Source organism: Protopterus annectens, chromosome 5.part0, assembly GCF_019279795.1.
Source record: "Protopterus annectens isolate FY-2018-M chromosome 5.part0, PAN1.0, whole genome shotgun sequence".
Classification (NCBI taxonomy): Eukaryota; Metazoa; Chordata; order Ceratodontiformes; family Protopteridae; genus Protopterus; species Protopterus annectens.
In genome coordinates, this window is record NC_056735.1 from 1,829,173,317 (window position 1) to 1,829,188,782 (window position 15,466).

Here is a 15,466-nt window from a genome sequence, read left to right on the forward strand (position 1 = left end):
AGGGGCGTTGTGGGTAGGTTCATAGCTGAGAGTTTTTGGCTTACGCGAGCTGGGAAACTGCCTTATCGGTTATGAGGATAGAACCGAGGTCCCATGTCCCATCTGTAATGAATGAGCAAAGATCTACAACACAGATTGAACGTTATGGTAAGACATAACTTCTTTTTCATCATCTGTTGAGTATTTTTTTTTCCCCTTATAGCCGTACGTTAATTTTGAGCATTCGTAAGCACAAAGTTTTTTTTGTGCATATGTGTGTGTGTGTGTGTGTGTGTGTGTGTGTGTGTGTGTGTGTGTATATATATATATATATATATATATATATATATATATGCATGCAATTTTTTTTTTAATTTTCTTGCTTCACGCTGTGTTATATCACCATTCTGGATGTTTAATTTTATGTTAAAGTAGCTGATTTGGATCCCTTTGAACCCGTATCTGAGTATTTTTTAATGTCACTGTCTCAGTAAAAACAAATTCCACTTTTGGGGCCAGAGGTGGTGTCTACCAGCTGTTTGAGCCAGTGTGTATTCAAATACCAATGCCTTTCTGAAGTGAATGGTTGCTATGTTCCACAGGAGTCTAAGCTGCTATTTCGAAGTGACTAGACATCAGAAGTACTCAGCAGCTTTTTAAGCTCTTAATGAAGGAAAAGGAATTGTCTGTCAATCAATCAAATCCTTAGTAGGTGGATGTCTTATTGTTTTGCCCTTCTGTCCCTTGTTTGTCAAAGCATAATCCACAATGGGTTCTGTTCGGTTCTTCTGCTTACTTAAGAAATTTTTCAACTTTGGGTATACTACAGACTGCACTGTGGATAAATGTGCACACAGCTGTAAAACATTATAAAGTACATACCCAGTTTAGAGGCTGGGAAGACTTTGGCACAGCTGTGTTAAAAGCGATCATGTAACTCTCCCCTATTTTGGATTAGTTTTTGTACTGATTGGGATTTAACCTGTATGCTCTGATTTTTAGTCATGTAACCCCCCCACCCCCACCCCACCAAAAAAAAAAATTGTGAGGGTACTTATCTGCAGGGAAGAGATAACTTTACCAGTAATGGCAAGTACCTTTTCAGTGTACCCCTAATATGGATTTGCATTTAGGTATAAAGTCTTGTAAGGCAGATTATTGCATTCAATACTTTTACTTGCAACACTAAGTTATACTAATTAATACTGGAATAAAGTGTGTTGCTCAGAAGAACTGACAATAATGCGTACTTCTACTGGGTTTAAGAATTGCTTATGCTAGCTAGTCCACTTCATTCCAGGTTTCACTGTGAAGTGACCTTTTTCTTGCAGTGTGTAACAAGTATCTACTGAGAAAAAACAGGCTGGATCACAATTTTTCTGAATAGAACCCAAAATGTTGCAAGTTACATTTGCAGCAACCTTTCTGTTGAGGATGTATTGCTATGAGTACCCTCACACAGCTATGCTTTATTTATCTTTCTTTTCTGGAGTTTGTAAAACACTGTGAGTTAATGATATTAAAAAGATGAGAGTTGTGTGTGGTGTAGCTGTTTCCCAAGCTAACTGCAAAGTAAATAAGTAAGTAAGTAATGGATTACAGAGACCATGGATCTTTATCACTGGAATATTTTCATGTCATGATACTTCTGCTTGGGTAGCCGTAAAATTTCACTTTTAAGAAAGTTATCCAGACTAATGTAGCCCGGATTCCTGTAGATTATCACAGTAAATGTAGCAGTCTTTTGCATAAAGTTGAATTTTCATACCCTGCTAACGTGTAGAATGCATTCTGTATCTGGATTATGGTCTGACTGATAACTTTTATTTTTACCTTCAACTTTTTCATAGCCCTTACCCTGACCATTAAACCCTTCATGACCCACCCTAGATAGTTTTGTTACCCTACCCTACCCTGAATGCTGTTGTAGAGGGTAGGAGTAAGCAACCAAGACCATGTGCCTGTCACCCATGATAAATGGGTACACAGCTCAGATGGCTTAGTGGTAAATTGCTGCGGCTATGATATACAGGGTCCTGGGTTCAAGACTTGCATTGGTTGATTATTTATATCTGATATATGGCTTAGTGGTAAATCACTTTGGCTATGGTGTGTGGGGTCCTGTGTTTGAGCCTAGCAGGGGCTGTTTATTTGTGGAGTTGGGAGGGGGCCTAATGGTTAAGGTGTTTGCCTTACAAGCACAAGGTGCAGGGTTCATGTCTCCCAAGGGATAATTGGCTAGGCTTAAAAAGGCTTGCAAGGGTAGTTAGCCTAGTACTAATCTATGAACCTATTTCCTCTTCTAGAGGCCAATAAATGTCCTGCTGTAGCAGGGCCTGCATTTCTGGCTCCTCAGGGCATGCTTCCACATACATATTGCACTGCTTCAGTATGCTTGGGATCCTGAAGATCTTGTCACCTATCCTGCTTCTTCAGATAACCTTCTGCTCGTTGAATGGTTGACCTAACACAGGCTGCTTATTGTCATTTTCCTTGTGTCCTACAGCTTCTGAGCTCAGTACTGCATTCCATGTCAGTGGGGTTGTACTCTGGGTCCCATCAATTTTCACCACAGAGCAACTGCCCTGATGAGCTGCTTTATCTCTTTATTGTTAAGACAGAACATTTCCATAACAATGAACAGTTTTCTTTGCATTGCCATTTTGACTAGGAAATTAAATTGCTTCTTTTTCATGTTTACAGTGGAATTGTTGGAAATAGTGCAAGTACTTTGCTGACTACCATTGAAGAAATGCATATCTTGGCCAAAAAGATGTTTTTCAACAATCTTGGTCTTCATGCAAGTAAATTAATGGACAAGGTGAGATTGAAAGTGCTTTGTCGTGACTTGTTAATAACTACTTTATTGATATAATGGATTTATTACAATAATTACAGCAGTAGTAGCCTCTGCGAAATAGTTTACAGCTTTCTGCTTTTGAAACACAGATCAAACGTGTAGATGTTCTTCATCTCACATTGCTGCAGTCCTTACACTTGGGTATACCGCTGTCCTCGGGGTCCGGAAGCAAAGTTGCGATGCGGGGTTGGCGTCCTGAGATTTAGTTTCAGACCGAATCAAAGTTAATATTTTGGTTTTCTTGCCTCAGTATTTCGGATGTCAGAAAAAGTTAATAACTGTATTTCTTGTGGGAAGCAGATACCACATAGGGATTACCATAATTTGTGTATACCTTGTTTCGTTGTTGGGTGTCTCTAGGTTAGAAGAACCGTCCCCCCCCGGACCCGGTTCTTAGAAGGGCTCGGTAGAGCGAGCTCAACAGAAGTTTCTTTAGAGTCCCAGGAGAGACTTTATTATTACAGGATGTGTCTTCTCAGGAGGTAGGCCAGGCTGAAGGAGCTTCTCAGGTAACTCCTCCTCCCCCCCCCTAAAGTGTGGTTAGGCCCCTACTGTTCCCAAGGCTTCTCACAGAGGCAGGCCAGGTTTAGCTTCAGCAGGTGTCACTCCTAGTACTTCAGGCCCTGTGCCCAAGAGACATATGCTTAAGATGGCTGAAGATTTAATTACTCTGATTAGGTCCTGACAAAAGGCCTAGGGTGGATCCTGAACTTGGGAGTTTTGAGCAGGATTCTGATGCCTCCTGAAGATTTGCAGGAGTTTTCTCCTTATTCTGATTCTGATGTGGATGACACTACTCCTACTGCTTCTCCTCCTGAGGATTTTTCATTCTCAGAGACTCTACATTCCATGAGGGAGCATTTTAAATGGGAAGGTCAGGATTTCTCTGATTCCAGGAAAAGACTTAGGGAATTTTGTTCTTACCCCAGCATAGGCCTTTAGCTATACCTCCTGTTTTACTGTGGTGGAAGATGTTTTTACAGAGGCTTCTCTTAATCCTGATTCTTTACCTCCCGCTCCTGTTAAGCCGGACAGGTACTATAGGGTGCCTGAAGCTCATAAGTATCTTTTAGGACCCAGAGACTGTTTCTCAGGGGCTAAAGGGATAAAGAGGCAAGGGCTTTAGACAGATGGGGAAAGAAAGTTTATACTTCTTCAACTTTAGCCATGAGGGCTTTGAATTGCCAATTCCACATGCTGAGATATCAAAACTATCTTCTTTCACAATTAAAGTCTAAGGTAGATGCTCTGGCAGAAGGTATTGAATGTAAGGAGTTACAAGATCTAGTACATGTTTCTGAACAGGTGGGTAAGCATTCCTTACAATGTGGTTTTGATGCTGTACAGGCCTCTTGAGGGTGGCTGCCACTGGTTCTGTTCTCATGAGCACGCCTGGCTGAGGGATCAGAATTTAGCTGAGCATGTTAAGACAAGGATCTTGGATGCTCCTTTGCAATCTGATGTGTTGTTTGGTTCTCCTGTTGAAGCAGTTTTAAAGAAAATGGAAGACAAAGCTAAGTCTATGCACACTGTTAAAGATTTTTTACAGGTTCAGCCTCCAAAGTTTAGTAGAAATTGGCCAGCCAAGGGGTGGACATATCCTTCTTATGATTCCCAGTCTAGGGGTAGGTCTAGGTGTGGTAGGGGCAGAGCTCAGGGCTCTTTTAGATCGAGAACAGGGGGCTCACCTGCTCAGTCTTCCGGTGAGGGCAGGGTCAGCCTTTTCGTGAACAGACCCAATGACCTACCTTTTCAACTGCCAGAACCTTCCCATCTGGCAGCACCTTTGGGAGGAAGACTGACACTTTTCAAGGAGAACTGGAGTTTAATTACCCAAGACAGATGGGTATTGGATATCATTCACCACGGTTACAGGTTTTATTTCCATACTTCAAAGGCATGCCAGACATTCCTCCTCAACACAGACTAGAAGCTTACAGACAAATTTCTCTGTTACTCCAGATAGGGGCCATACAACCGGTGCCTATGACAGAAGAACACGTGGAGACCGATTTTGGATTTGTCTATCCTCAACACCTTTCTGGACATACCCAAGTTCAAGATGCTGACATTACAACAGCTTTTACCTCTGCTGGGCAAAGATCACTGGATGGTAACTTTGGATCTCAAGGAGGCTTATCTTCATGTTCCTATCACTCTAAGTTGCAGGAAGTATAGCTGGAAATTCTCATTATCAGTTCTCTGCATTGCCCTTTGGCTTATCTACTGCACCCAGAGTATTCACAAAAGTTTTGGCTCCAGTGATAGCCTTCTTCAGATTGAGAGGAATACAGATCTACCCTTATTTGGACGACTGCCTGATTCTGGCTCAAGGGAAGGACGAGCTTCTTCAGCATTTGAAATATGTGATAGCAGTGCTAAGATGCCTGGGGTATTCTAAACAAAGTCCAGTCTAGTACCCTCTCAAGACATGTGCTTTCTGGGTGTGAGACTGAATACAGCAACCCAGATGGCTTTTTGACCCCGACCCGGACAAACAAAAGAATCTTTCCCTTTACTTCCAACAACTATCACATCAGTCCGGGCTGACTGCAAGGACAGTCCTTCAAGCCTTAGGGTTCATGGCATCTTGTATTCTGGTGCTTCCCAATGCCAAACTGCATATGAGGAAGCTACAATGGTATCTCAAGAATCTATGGACACAGCACTGCCAGGATCTGGACACTGTCATTCAAATAATACCTTGCATCCAAAAGGAATTTTTGTGGTGGGCTCAGCAATGTCACCTAAACAAGGGACTTTCTGTGACCGATTCTAACAACAGATGCCTCGGACAAAGCTTGGGAGCTCATCTCAATGGAAAGTGGATACAGGACAAGTGGCCTGTCAGACTACAGCATCTACATATCAACTTGAAGGAGATGTTGGCAGTCCAGTTTGCATTAATGGCTTTCAGGATTTACTTCTCCCAGGACAGGTGCTGATTCTAACGGACAACACAACTGTCATGTGGTACATCAACAAACAAGGGGAACACATTCTTACCCTCTATGCAGACAAGCAATGATTTTGTGGGACACTGCTCTCAGTTTACAACTAAATCTAGTGCAGAACTCCTTAGCAGATGTGTTAAGCAGACAAATCATGGATCCCACGGTGGCAATTGGATCTTCATGTATTTCAGCAATTGACAGTGTCATGGAAACCACCAGCTGCCAAAGTTTTGCACAAAAGGATTCATCATGCAGCTTGGAAAGTGGATGCTCTTTCTTTCAGTTGGAAAAATCTTCATGTGTATGCCTTTAAAGGTACTTCTAAAGGTCAGACAGGACAAACCAAGAATGATCCTGATAGCTCCAGATTGGCCTCGACAGCAGGCACTGGTATTATTACTGAGTGGTGGTAAGAAACCACCTTGGCCCTTGCCTTTGATTCCACACCTGTTGTCCTAAAAGGACGGGCATCTACTCAATATCAAGCTTCATTCTCTTCATCTCACAGCATGGCATATCATGTTTTGACCCATAGCAGGGCTCAACTTCCTCAACAAGTTTTGAATGTGATTATGGAAGCTAGAAGGCCTAGTACAAGGAAAGTGTATGCAGACAAGTGGAAGAGATTTTTGTTTTGGAGTGCAGCAAAGGATTTGGATGTTTCTGAACCTAATTTGAGTGTGGCTCTTCAATATCTTACTGAGTTATTGGACAAAGGTTTGTCCTTCTCTTCCATTAAGATTCATGCTGCAGCAATTTCAGCTCACTATGACTGTGATCCACCTTTGTTTTCTCATCCTTTGTTCAAGCAATTTCTTAGAGGTACTCCTGCTTGGGACCTCAATTATGTGTTGGAAAAACTCACTCTACAACCTTTTGAGCCTGCAGCTACTGCTGAGTTGAAATATTTGTCATGGAAGACTGCTTTTTTGTTGGCCATTACCTCTGCTAGAAGGGTTTCTGAATTGCAGGCCCTTATTGAGCCTTTCTTGATTTTCCATAAGGATAGGGTATCTTTACGTACTAATCCTTCCTTTATGCCTAAGGTGGTTTCAAGTGTGTCTTTAAACCAAACTATTCATTTTATGCAGACCCCCAAAATAGGGGAAAAGATTTTGCATACTTTGGATGTACACAGGCACTTGCGCTATTACTTAAACAGGACTAAGGATTTCAGGCAGTCTCAGCAGTTGTTTGTTTCTTTTGCTTTGTGTTCTCAGGGCAAGCCTGTGTCAAAACAAACTATTTCTAAGTGGATTGGGTTTTGCATTGCTTTTTAGACCTCATTCCACTAGGGGATATTTTGGAGGCAGCTACTTGGAGTTCAGTACATACTTTCTCTAAGCATTACCACCTTCCTCTCTACTCTAAATCTAGGGCTGGTTTGCTCCTGCTTCTCTATGATTTGCCATCCTCCCTTACCTCTGCTTTGGGAATCTACCCAAGTGTAAGGACTGCAGCAATGTGAGATGAAGAACATAGTACAGTTTTGTACCTACCATAAATGTAGATGTTCAACTGCAGTAGTCCAATTTACTCCCTCCCCCTCCTCCTGTTGTGTTTGGGGGGTGTTGTTGTGTTGTTTTTGTTTTTTTTTATTTTAGTTGTAAGTTTGTTGGGTTGGGGGGTGGGTGTTGTTTGGTTTTTGGTTTTTTTTTTTTTACACTGGTTTCTTCTTCTCTCTGGGGGAAAAGAAGAAGGAGGATACGCGACGCCGGGTCATGCGCATTACATTATACCCCTGACGCGTTCGGCATGCGCCGTGACCGGCGTCAGCCCAGCCATATACTGGGTATTTCCGACGGAGGACAGCGGGTATACCCAAGTGTAAGGACTGCAGCAATGTGCATTTATGGTAGGTACAAAACTGTACTTTCCTGTCATGAAGAGGCAATTGGCTGTCATATCCTTTTTAGCAATCTAGACCTTCTCCTCTTCCATGCTGTCTTGAAGCTTTTTATTTTTAATTTTGTCACACTAATGGAGAGCATGCTTCTCTTTTTCACCACCCTGTTGTTGTAATAATACTTCATTTCATCTGTCTTATGATCAGAAGAAATGTGTCAAAATGCACAACTCTTATATATTTTAAAAACATGCCTCTGTTTTGATAAAGTTACATAATCTTATGTAAACTGATGAAACATTGACTTGAGAAATGTCCGCCAAAATACGATACTATATCACTCCCTCTGTGAACACACTATTTAAGTTATTTAAACAGGTGTTTACTAGATTTCTGGCTTAAATCTGTTTATAACTGCTACACAGTGCCTGTAAAATCTAATTTTATTCCTGTTTTCACTGTTTAGCAACCTTTTTTGTTGTTTCCACTGTCTGTTAAGTATTTACTGGTATTTTTTCACTGGTTTAAAGCTATCTGGTCTGCCTGCTCTGGTTTTCGCACCAAGCAGTACTTAATTAACTGATCTGTTAACTGTTTAAATAATTCTATAGAGCCTCCTCACTGATTTCCTGCTGTTTTAAACATTTTTTTCAGTGTCTCACTGCTATTTTTCTGCTCTGTTAAACATTCTCTAGTGTTTCCCGCTGAAATTAGGGAAGCTAATAGCTGTAGCATAGTCCAGATCGAGGCCTGCTGCTTCTGGAACTGTTCTGAGCACGTTTTTAAGGCCATCTTGAATTGGAAGGGGCCTTATCTGCACTTTTGTGAGAGAATTGTGTTTGATTGGCACCTGACTGGTAAAGGGAGACCAGTCTAGGGCTTGGAGTAAGCATCCTCATTGGTCTTTTTAAAGGTTTTTTCCAAGTTTTAGCTTCTGGTATTTAGACCGTTCATCTGAGCAGGTTTCTGCTTGTTTTGTACCGAGCTGAACTGAGGTGGACTACCAGCCACAACTCTGAGCTGAGATACCAGACAACTAAAGGCTTCTATGCTTCTAAAAAAATAAGTTGTCTGTTTTTTGCTGATTTATACTATTTATTTCACTTTTTTATTGCTTGCCTCCTACTTTTATACTGTGTTTATTTACTGTGTACTAATCTGCACTATTATATTGCAATTGCCTGCTACACTGTGCCTATAAAATGTTGTGACACTGCCAGCCCAGCTAGATAGAATTTTGTAAATAATTCTATGACATTTGTGAATAGTAATATGATTTGTGTGCTTGCCTTAAAAACGTAAGAAAACTGTCCCCAGATTTAGTAAACTTCTGTGCAAGAATAGCTTATTCCTGCATGGAAGGGACCATTCCCATGTAGCACGGCAACGTGCCATGCATATTCTTGCTGCAGAATGGACATGGTTCAGTGTACAAGTGCAGGGGGTGTGTCTGAGAGCAGTGCTTTCACAATACACATGCCCCTGCACACTAGAATTGCCGTATGGCAATTTAAAATGAGCGAGAATGCTCATAACACCCCCAACCCATCAGGGTAAGAAATCTGGACAAAGACATAAGGGACAATCATCCCTACAAAGCCATAAAGTTGATAGAATAACAGGTTTAGCATAAGCATGATTTGTCGGCAGGGTATGAAGCACATAGTGTACACCTCCCAACCCATCAGAGTAAGGAATATTGACAAAGCCATAAGGAATAATCATCCCTACAAAGCCAGAAAGTTGATAGAATAACAGGTTCAGCAATAGCATGGATATTCTGAAGGGTACAAATTAAAAAACACAACAAATATATATTTTTTTGACATATGCAATAAAGTTTGAGTAGCTGCATGGGTGTGCCCATTGCTTAGCTATGCTTAGCCCAGCTGAAATGGCAGGATAAGTTTAAAAGCAATAGACATCCAGCATAAGCATAAATGCAATAGTGTAGTGGTTAGAGAGTACGACTTGCATGTAATCATTCACAGTTCGAGCCTCACCAAAGCTGTTTCCATTTTGTATGTGTAACCATTACAATTTAAATTTATTTGTATATTTATGTAGGAAGTAACACATTTTTCTCAACCAGAGTAGTGTACTAGACCCAGATGTGAGGTATCAGTGTAATAAAGTAGTGAAACCCCCATATAAACATAAGTGCCCCATTCAGTATAGTCACACAAGAATAAATGAATTACAGCACATTGGGGGATGTCAGGGAAGGTAAATACATCTATATTATGTAATGAATGATGAATCAATCCCATACAGGTGGTAGAACAATATAATAAAACATAAGTAATGTTAAGCATTGCACAGCTATGCTGAACAGGTGTAAGCATTGTGTACATATGAATACTAAGCAATGAGTAGCTCAGCTAAGTGGATTTGCCCATTGGTAAGTGATGCTGAACCTGCCCCTTTAAGCACTGCCAACCTTAGCTAATTAAGTTTGCCCGTAACTTAGCTTAGCTCAGCATTTTCAAAACCGCCCAATCATGGCAAAGGTCTAGAAATCCACTGTATTTAAACTCCGCAGGTGGAAATGCAGCTCATAACTGGTTGTAGCTCTCCACTGTAGGCAGTATGGCAGGTGTTGGAGAGGGCATGCGTTTTCGGGCGCAGCACTGGAGCATACAGGAGTCCAAGGTCATGGTAGGACTCCTGGTAAAAAAAAACATGACATGAGATTGCTGCAGGACCAGTATCAGGGCTTCCAATATAAAATGGAAACCTGGGAAAGACTCGCCCGTGATCTCACCAGTGCCACTGGTATTCCTGGTGAGCAAGTCCGGCACCACTATACCGACTTGAAACAGAAGAAGAAGGAGCTCTTGGAACAGTGGGTCCAAGAAGCAAGAGAGAGGGGAGATGTCCTGGCAGTAAGTATTCATAACAATAACTGTTTACCAAAGTCCATCCTGTGTATGTGATGGATAGGTATACATAAATGTTTCCCTATTTTTTATTACAGCTCCAGCTGAGCGGGCTGTGAACCAGGAAGCCCATGCCAGCAGGCTGCAAAGGCTGTGTCACGAGGCTCGTGAGTAACAATCCTGCTTGTAGTAGTCATACCAAATAAATATAAAGGAGTAAAATGTCACCTGGCAGTATAAAAAAAATGTGTATGGTTTGTACTGAATAAACCAGACAATATGACAGTAATAGTCCCATATAGGTCATATTTAAATAAAAGTGCCACTGCCTGGCAATAAAGTTGTAAATCCTGGACTGGTTGTATTTACTCTGGTATTGTATGGCCTGACATGTTGCTTTCACCAAGATCTGATATCCGAATAGTACTGTTGTGTTAACCACTGTTTCTCACACTATGCTACATAAAATAAAATGCCTAGGAATGTTTTTATAAGAATGTTGTAATTACAAGGTCAGATTGTACAAACAAGAGAGACTTAGACAAAAAACAGTGAAGGAAGAGCCAGCACTTTCTAAATAGCTCACTCTAATGAAACACAAATTGTTGTATTTTTAGCAGACACCGCCATGGTTTGAATCCCAGGAGTGGTAGTAAGCTGTATGCATAATTTTAACTAGGACTTTTGGAATATGTGTAGAAACAGTCAGGTAGTGTTAGCAAACATTCGCCAACAGGTCTTCCAGGTAAGAGAAGTAGAAAGTAGCTATAAGACAGTTGAATTATACACTGTGTATAAACATACCACTGGCCAAACCAAGGCCATAGGTTATTGTAATAATACCTGTAGAGTAATGATTAGAGCAGTGATCATTAAAGTTGTGATATACAAGTTAATTGGCATCTCTCTCTCCCCCCTTCCATATCTGCAACAATAATCTAAACACACAAATCAATGGGTATGTTTTACACCAAACCTACTGTTAGGACATATGTCCTGTTGTTCAACAAATATTGAAATCTTCAAAATCCACAAACAGGCAGGCGAACCAAGATGTAATCAGTTTATTATAAAACTGTTATAAAAACTTTTAAGCGCTTTTCGTAAGTAATGTATACGAACTTCTTCAGAAACAGAACAGAGGGACAAAGTGCCATTTAAATAATAAATTCTAGTGATCAGCTGATACATCAATTAGATGTTAAAGACATACTAACAAATAAAACAAATCCTTTAAATAAAGCTATTTTAAGAACTATATGCAGTGTAATAGAACTAACTAACCCATTAAGAATACATAAACTTTCAAAATAAAAAATATTAATAATCTATATAAATAATAATAAAAGTAGTAATTCATACACAAACAATTATACAGCAGCAATTAAGCATTAAAAATGTAAGTAAACTGAGTATTGCATGTAAAATTACATATCATAAACTTCCTATCTACTGAGACTTTTAAGCTTTAATAGTGTCTTTATGGAGCACATGTCATTTAAACCTGGCCAGTTATATGAGTACAATCTAACCTGCCATAGTAGTTCTAACCTCTCAAGTTCGATTTCTAAAGGTCCACCCCTAATATTAGATATTAACTGGTCCAGCACCCAAAATTTAAAAGTATGTGTAGAATGTTCTAATACATGCTGAGCCAAAGCATTATCTAACTTAGATTTTTTTATGTTATATATATGTTTGTATAGTATAAATATAGAAGGGAAGGGGAAGGTATTATTCCTTCTCAACAGCCTAATATACAGACTAGTATGAACTTTGATGGCCAGATGACTACTAATCTGCAGGAAGTACCTTCACCTTCTCAATCCCATCTTAATAATAACTATAATAACAACAGTGACATAGTAGACAATAATGAAGAAAGTCCTCGGAGAAGTGAACGACTTCAAAATCAGTCTAAAGTTAACTTTCCCTCGAATAATGGTTAAGGGGGATTTAATCAATCGGGTTTTCAGAGGGGGAGAGCACAAGGCAAGTGGAATCAGAAGAAGAAATACAACAAATGGAAATAGTTGCTGGACCTTCAGGGGCAATACCTCTGATTATTAAGAATTCTGTAGGAGATTTTTCCATTTATAATTATTCCTCTGTTTCTGTTCCGTGTGTTTATGTGCGTGTGTCTATATATTTATATATATATATATATATATGTGTGTGTGTGTGTGTGTGTGTGTGTGTGTATGCAGTGCATTTGGATATCAGATCCACACTCTGAATGTCTCATTGCAAAAAATATGACCAAAGGCACTGTAAATGGGGATGAAGGGCCCCGAATTAGGGACCTCTTGTAATTATTGCCATTATTCCTTCCTCCACAGGTGAACTGCTCTGCCTTGCAACAAAATAATCAGTCGTTCCAAGTCTTGAACCCAGGACACTGCACAGCATAGCCACAGCAAGTTACCACTAAGCCATCTGAGCTGTAGATATGTTTGATGTTTTCTCAAACATATAATGCAGCACAGTCATTCAACAGTAGGGAAAATGTATGTATGTGTATATATATATATATAGATGTAGAAAATATATATAGATGTAGAAATCTATATATGTGTACATCTATATATATATATATATATATATATATGTGTACATCTATATATATATATATATATATATATATATATATATATATATATGTATAGTGCATTTGGATATTGAATCCACACTCTGAACCTCTTATTGGAACAAGTCTGACCAAAGGCTGTGTAAATGGGGATGAAGGGGCCCAAAATAGGGACCTCTTGTAATTATAGCTCTTATCCCAACCTCCACAGCTGAACTGTTCTGCCATGCAACAAAATAAAAAGGCCTGCCCAGTCCTAGACCCAGGGCTTTGTAAACTATGATCAATGCAATGTACCATTACACCATCTGAGCCCCACAAAACAGTGATGACATCCGAAATATATCAGTTAGTACAGTCATCCAACAGTAGGGAAAAGAGTCTAGAATCAGTCACGTAGTCTATATATACATGTATATATGTATGGAGATGCATATATGTGGACAAATATATACATGATACACACACACACATGTATATACACACACACACATATATATATATATATATATATATAGAGAGAGAGAGAGTGGGTGATAGAGAGATACATCCACATTTATATCCACATATGTGCATGCATACATATATATAGAAAGGTTAATATAGATATATATATATATATATATATATATATATATATATATATATATATATACACACACACACACACACACACATATATATATATATATACATAAATATATGACAGCTACAAAGACATGGCAATCAGAGGATCATGCTGCTGCACACTGGAATTCTAAATCTGGAAACTCACTCACTGGAAGTATTCCTTAAAATGGGGAACAATGACATCTGTGCTGTAACAGAGACCTGTATAAAGGCAGCAGGAAGCACCCCTGCAGCTCCATCCTATACGTAATTCCACAACATTTAGCTACATAACGTAGACTGAAGCTCCAAAGGTGGTGATATTTTTATATTCATAAAGGATGCACACACCTCCAGAGTGGTAGACCAACATTATGCATTACAGATCCTGCAGGCGTAGCTGACATTGGGTAAGACAGTGGTTCAGGTTGTAGCCTGCAACAGGTCCCCATACATCTCCCAAGACTCACACTCCATGCCCATAAACACCCTGGAGAATATTAGTGTCCAACCTAACACTTACATACTGGTTGACTTCAACTACCCCACCATTAAGTGGGAAAGATACTCGTGTACCGATGCACATGCCCATCACATCGACCTGGTCCTTCCTAACATGGGTAACTGTTGCTTTGCACCAATAGTCAACACTTCACTTATCTCTGAACACAAAGTAATCACCTTTGGAAATCCACAGCCATCCTACCCCCACTGCCCAGATAACCACCATAAAAAGCCTTTCCAAAGCTAACTATGGCCTCCTAAAAGCAGAAGTGGCTAACCTCACATCAGCCATGCAAATGCAGACTAGTTGCATGACTGCTGAATCAAACAAGAATGTACTGTGAACACCTACACAAATGCATGGATACCACCTTACCTGATACAGCCAGGACCCTCACCTCCAAAAAAAGGAAGCTGATCTGGTGGTCCCATGCCATAAAGAAACTGTACAACAGATGGAGGGAACTGATGTGGAATAAGGTGAAGTCCCAAGACAGGAAATAAACCCTTATCAGCCTCAGTGAGTATTTGAAATCCCTCATCAAATACTACAAAGTTAGCTGTGAGAACAGACTTGGAGAACATAGTAAAGACAACCTCAAGGCCTCATACAATTATGTAAAGAATCTCCATGGCAATACCAAGAATTGTTTTTTGCAACTAGACAATGGTACCTCCCAGACTGAGCCAACAAATAATGCCAATATACTGGCTGGCATCTTGAGTGCAAACAGTACCCCTCACCCCCCCAAAGGACCAATCACAACACCAGTACACCACCAGGTACCCAGTATTACTGCAGCACAGGTTACAACACTGTCCAAGGCCAAGAATACAGCCTCTATGGGACCTGAGAATTTCACTGGCTGTCTTCTACATGAACTACAGAGTGACCTGGGAACTTACCTGTGTGCCCTGTTAAAGCACTGCCTCACCTCGGGCTTTGTTCCTACTGAATTGTGTACTGCTACAGTCATCCCTCCCCACAAACTAGGTGTAACTACAGACCCTGGGAAATACTGGCCCAACTGTCTGACAAGTCTGTTATGCAAAGCTATGGAATGTATCATGATGCACCTAATAAACAGGGATATGGGAATCTGCAGACTCAGGATCCCACACAGTTTACCTCTGTGAAGGGTAGGTCATACTTCCTCATTCAACCTGGTCAAGTTCTTGCTGCCAGTGGGATATAGAGTCAGAAAAAAGTCCCCACCATTTAGTTGGCTTGTCTCCACAAGTCTTATT

General features: G+C 40.2%; 1 protein-coding gene across 2 annotated transcripts in view; it reads left to right on the forward strand.

Annotated features, from left to right (window-relative positions):
- Window positions 1-15,466, forward strand: part of COG6 (component of oligomeric golgi complex 6) — a 1,421,580-nt gene that overhangs the window by 869,013 nt on the left and 537,101 nt on the right. For both annotated transcript variants that reach the window (XM_044071656.1, XM_044071657.1), the window contains exon 13: window positions 2,683-2,800. In XM_044071656.1, the coding sequence (XP_043927591.1) occupies window positions 2,683-2,800 (118 nt within the window). The remainder of the gene's footprint in view (window positions 1-2,682; window positions 2,801-15,466) is intronic.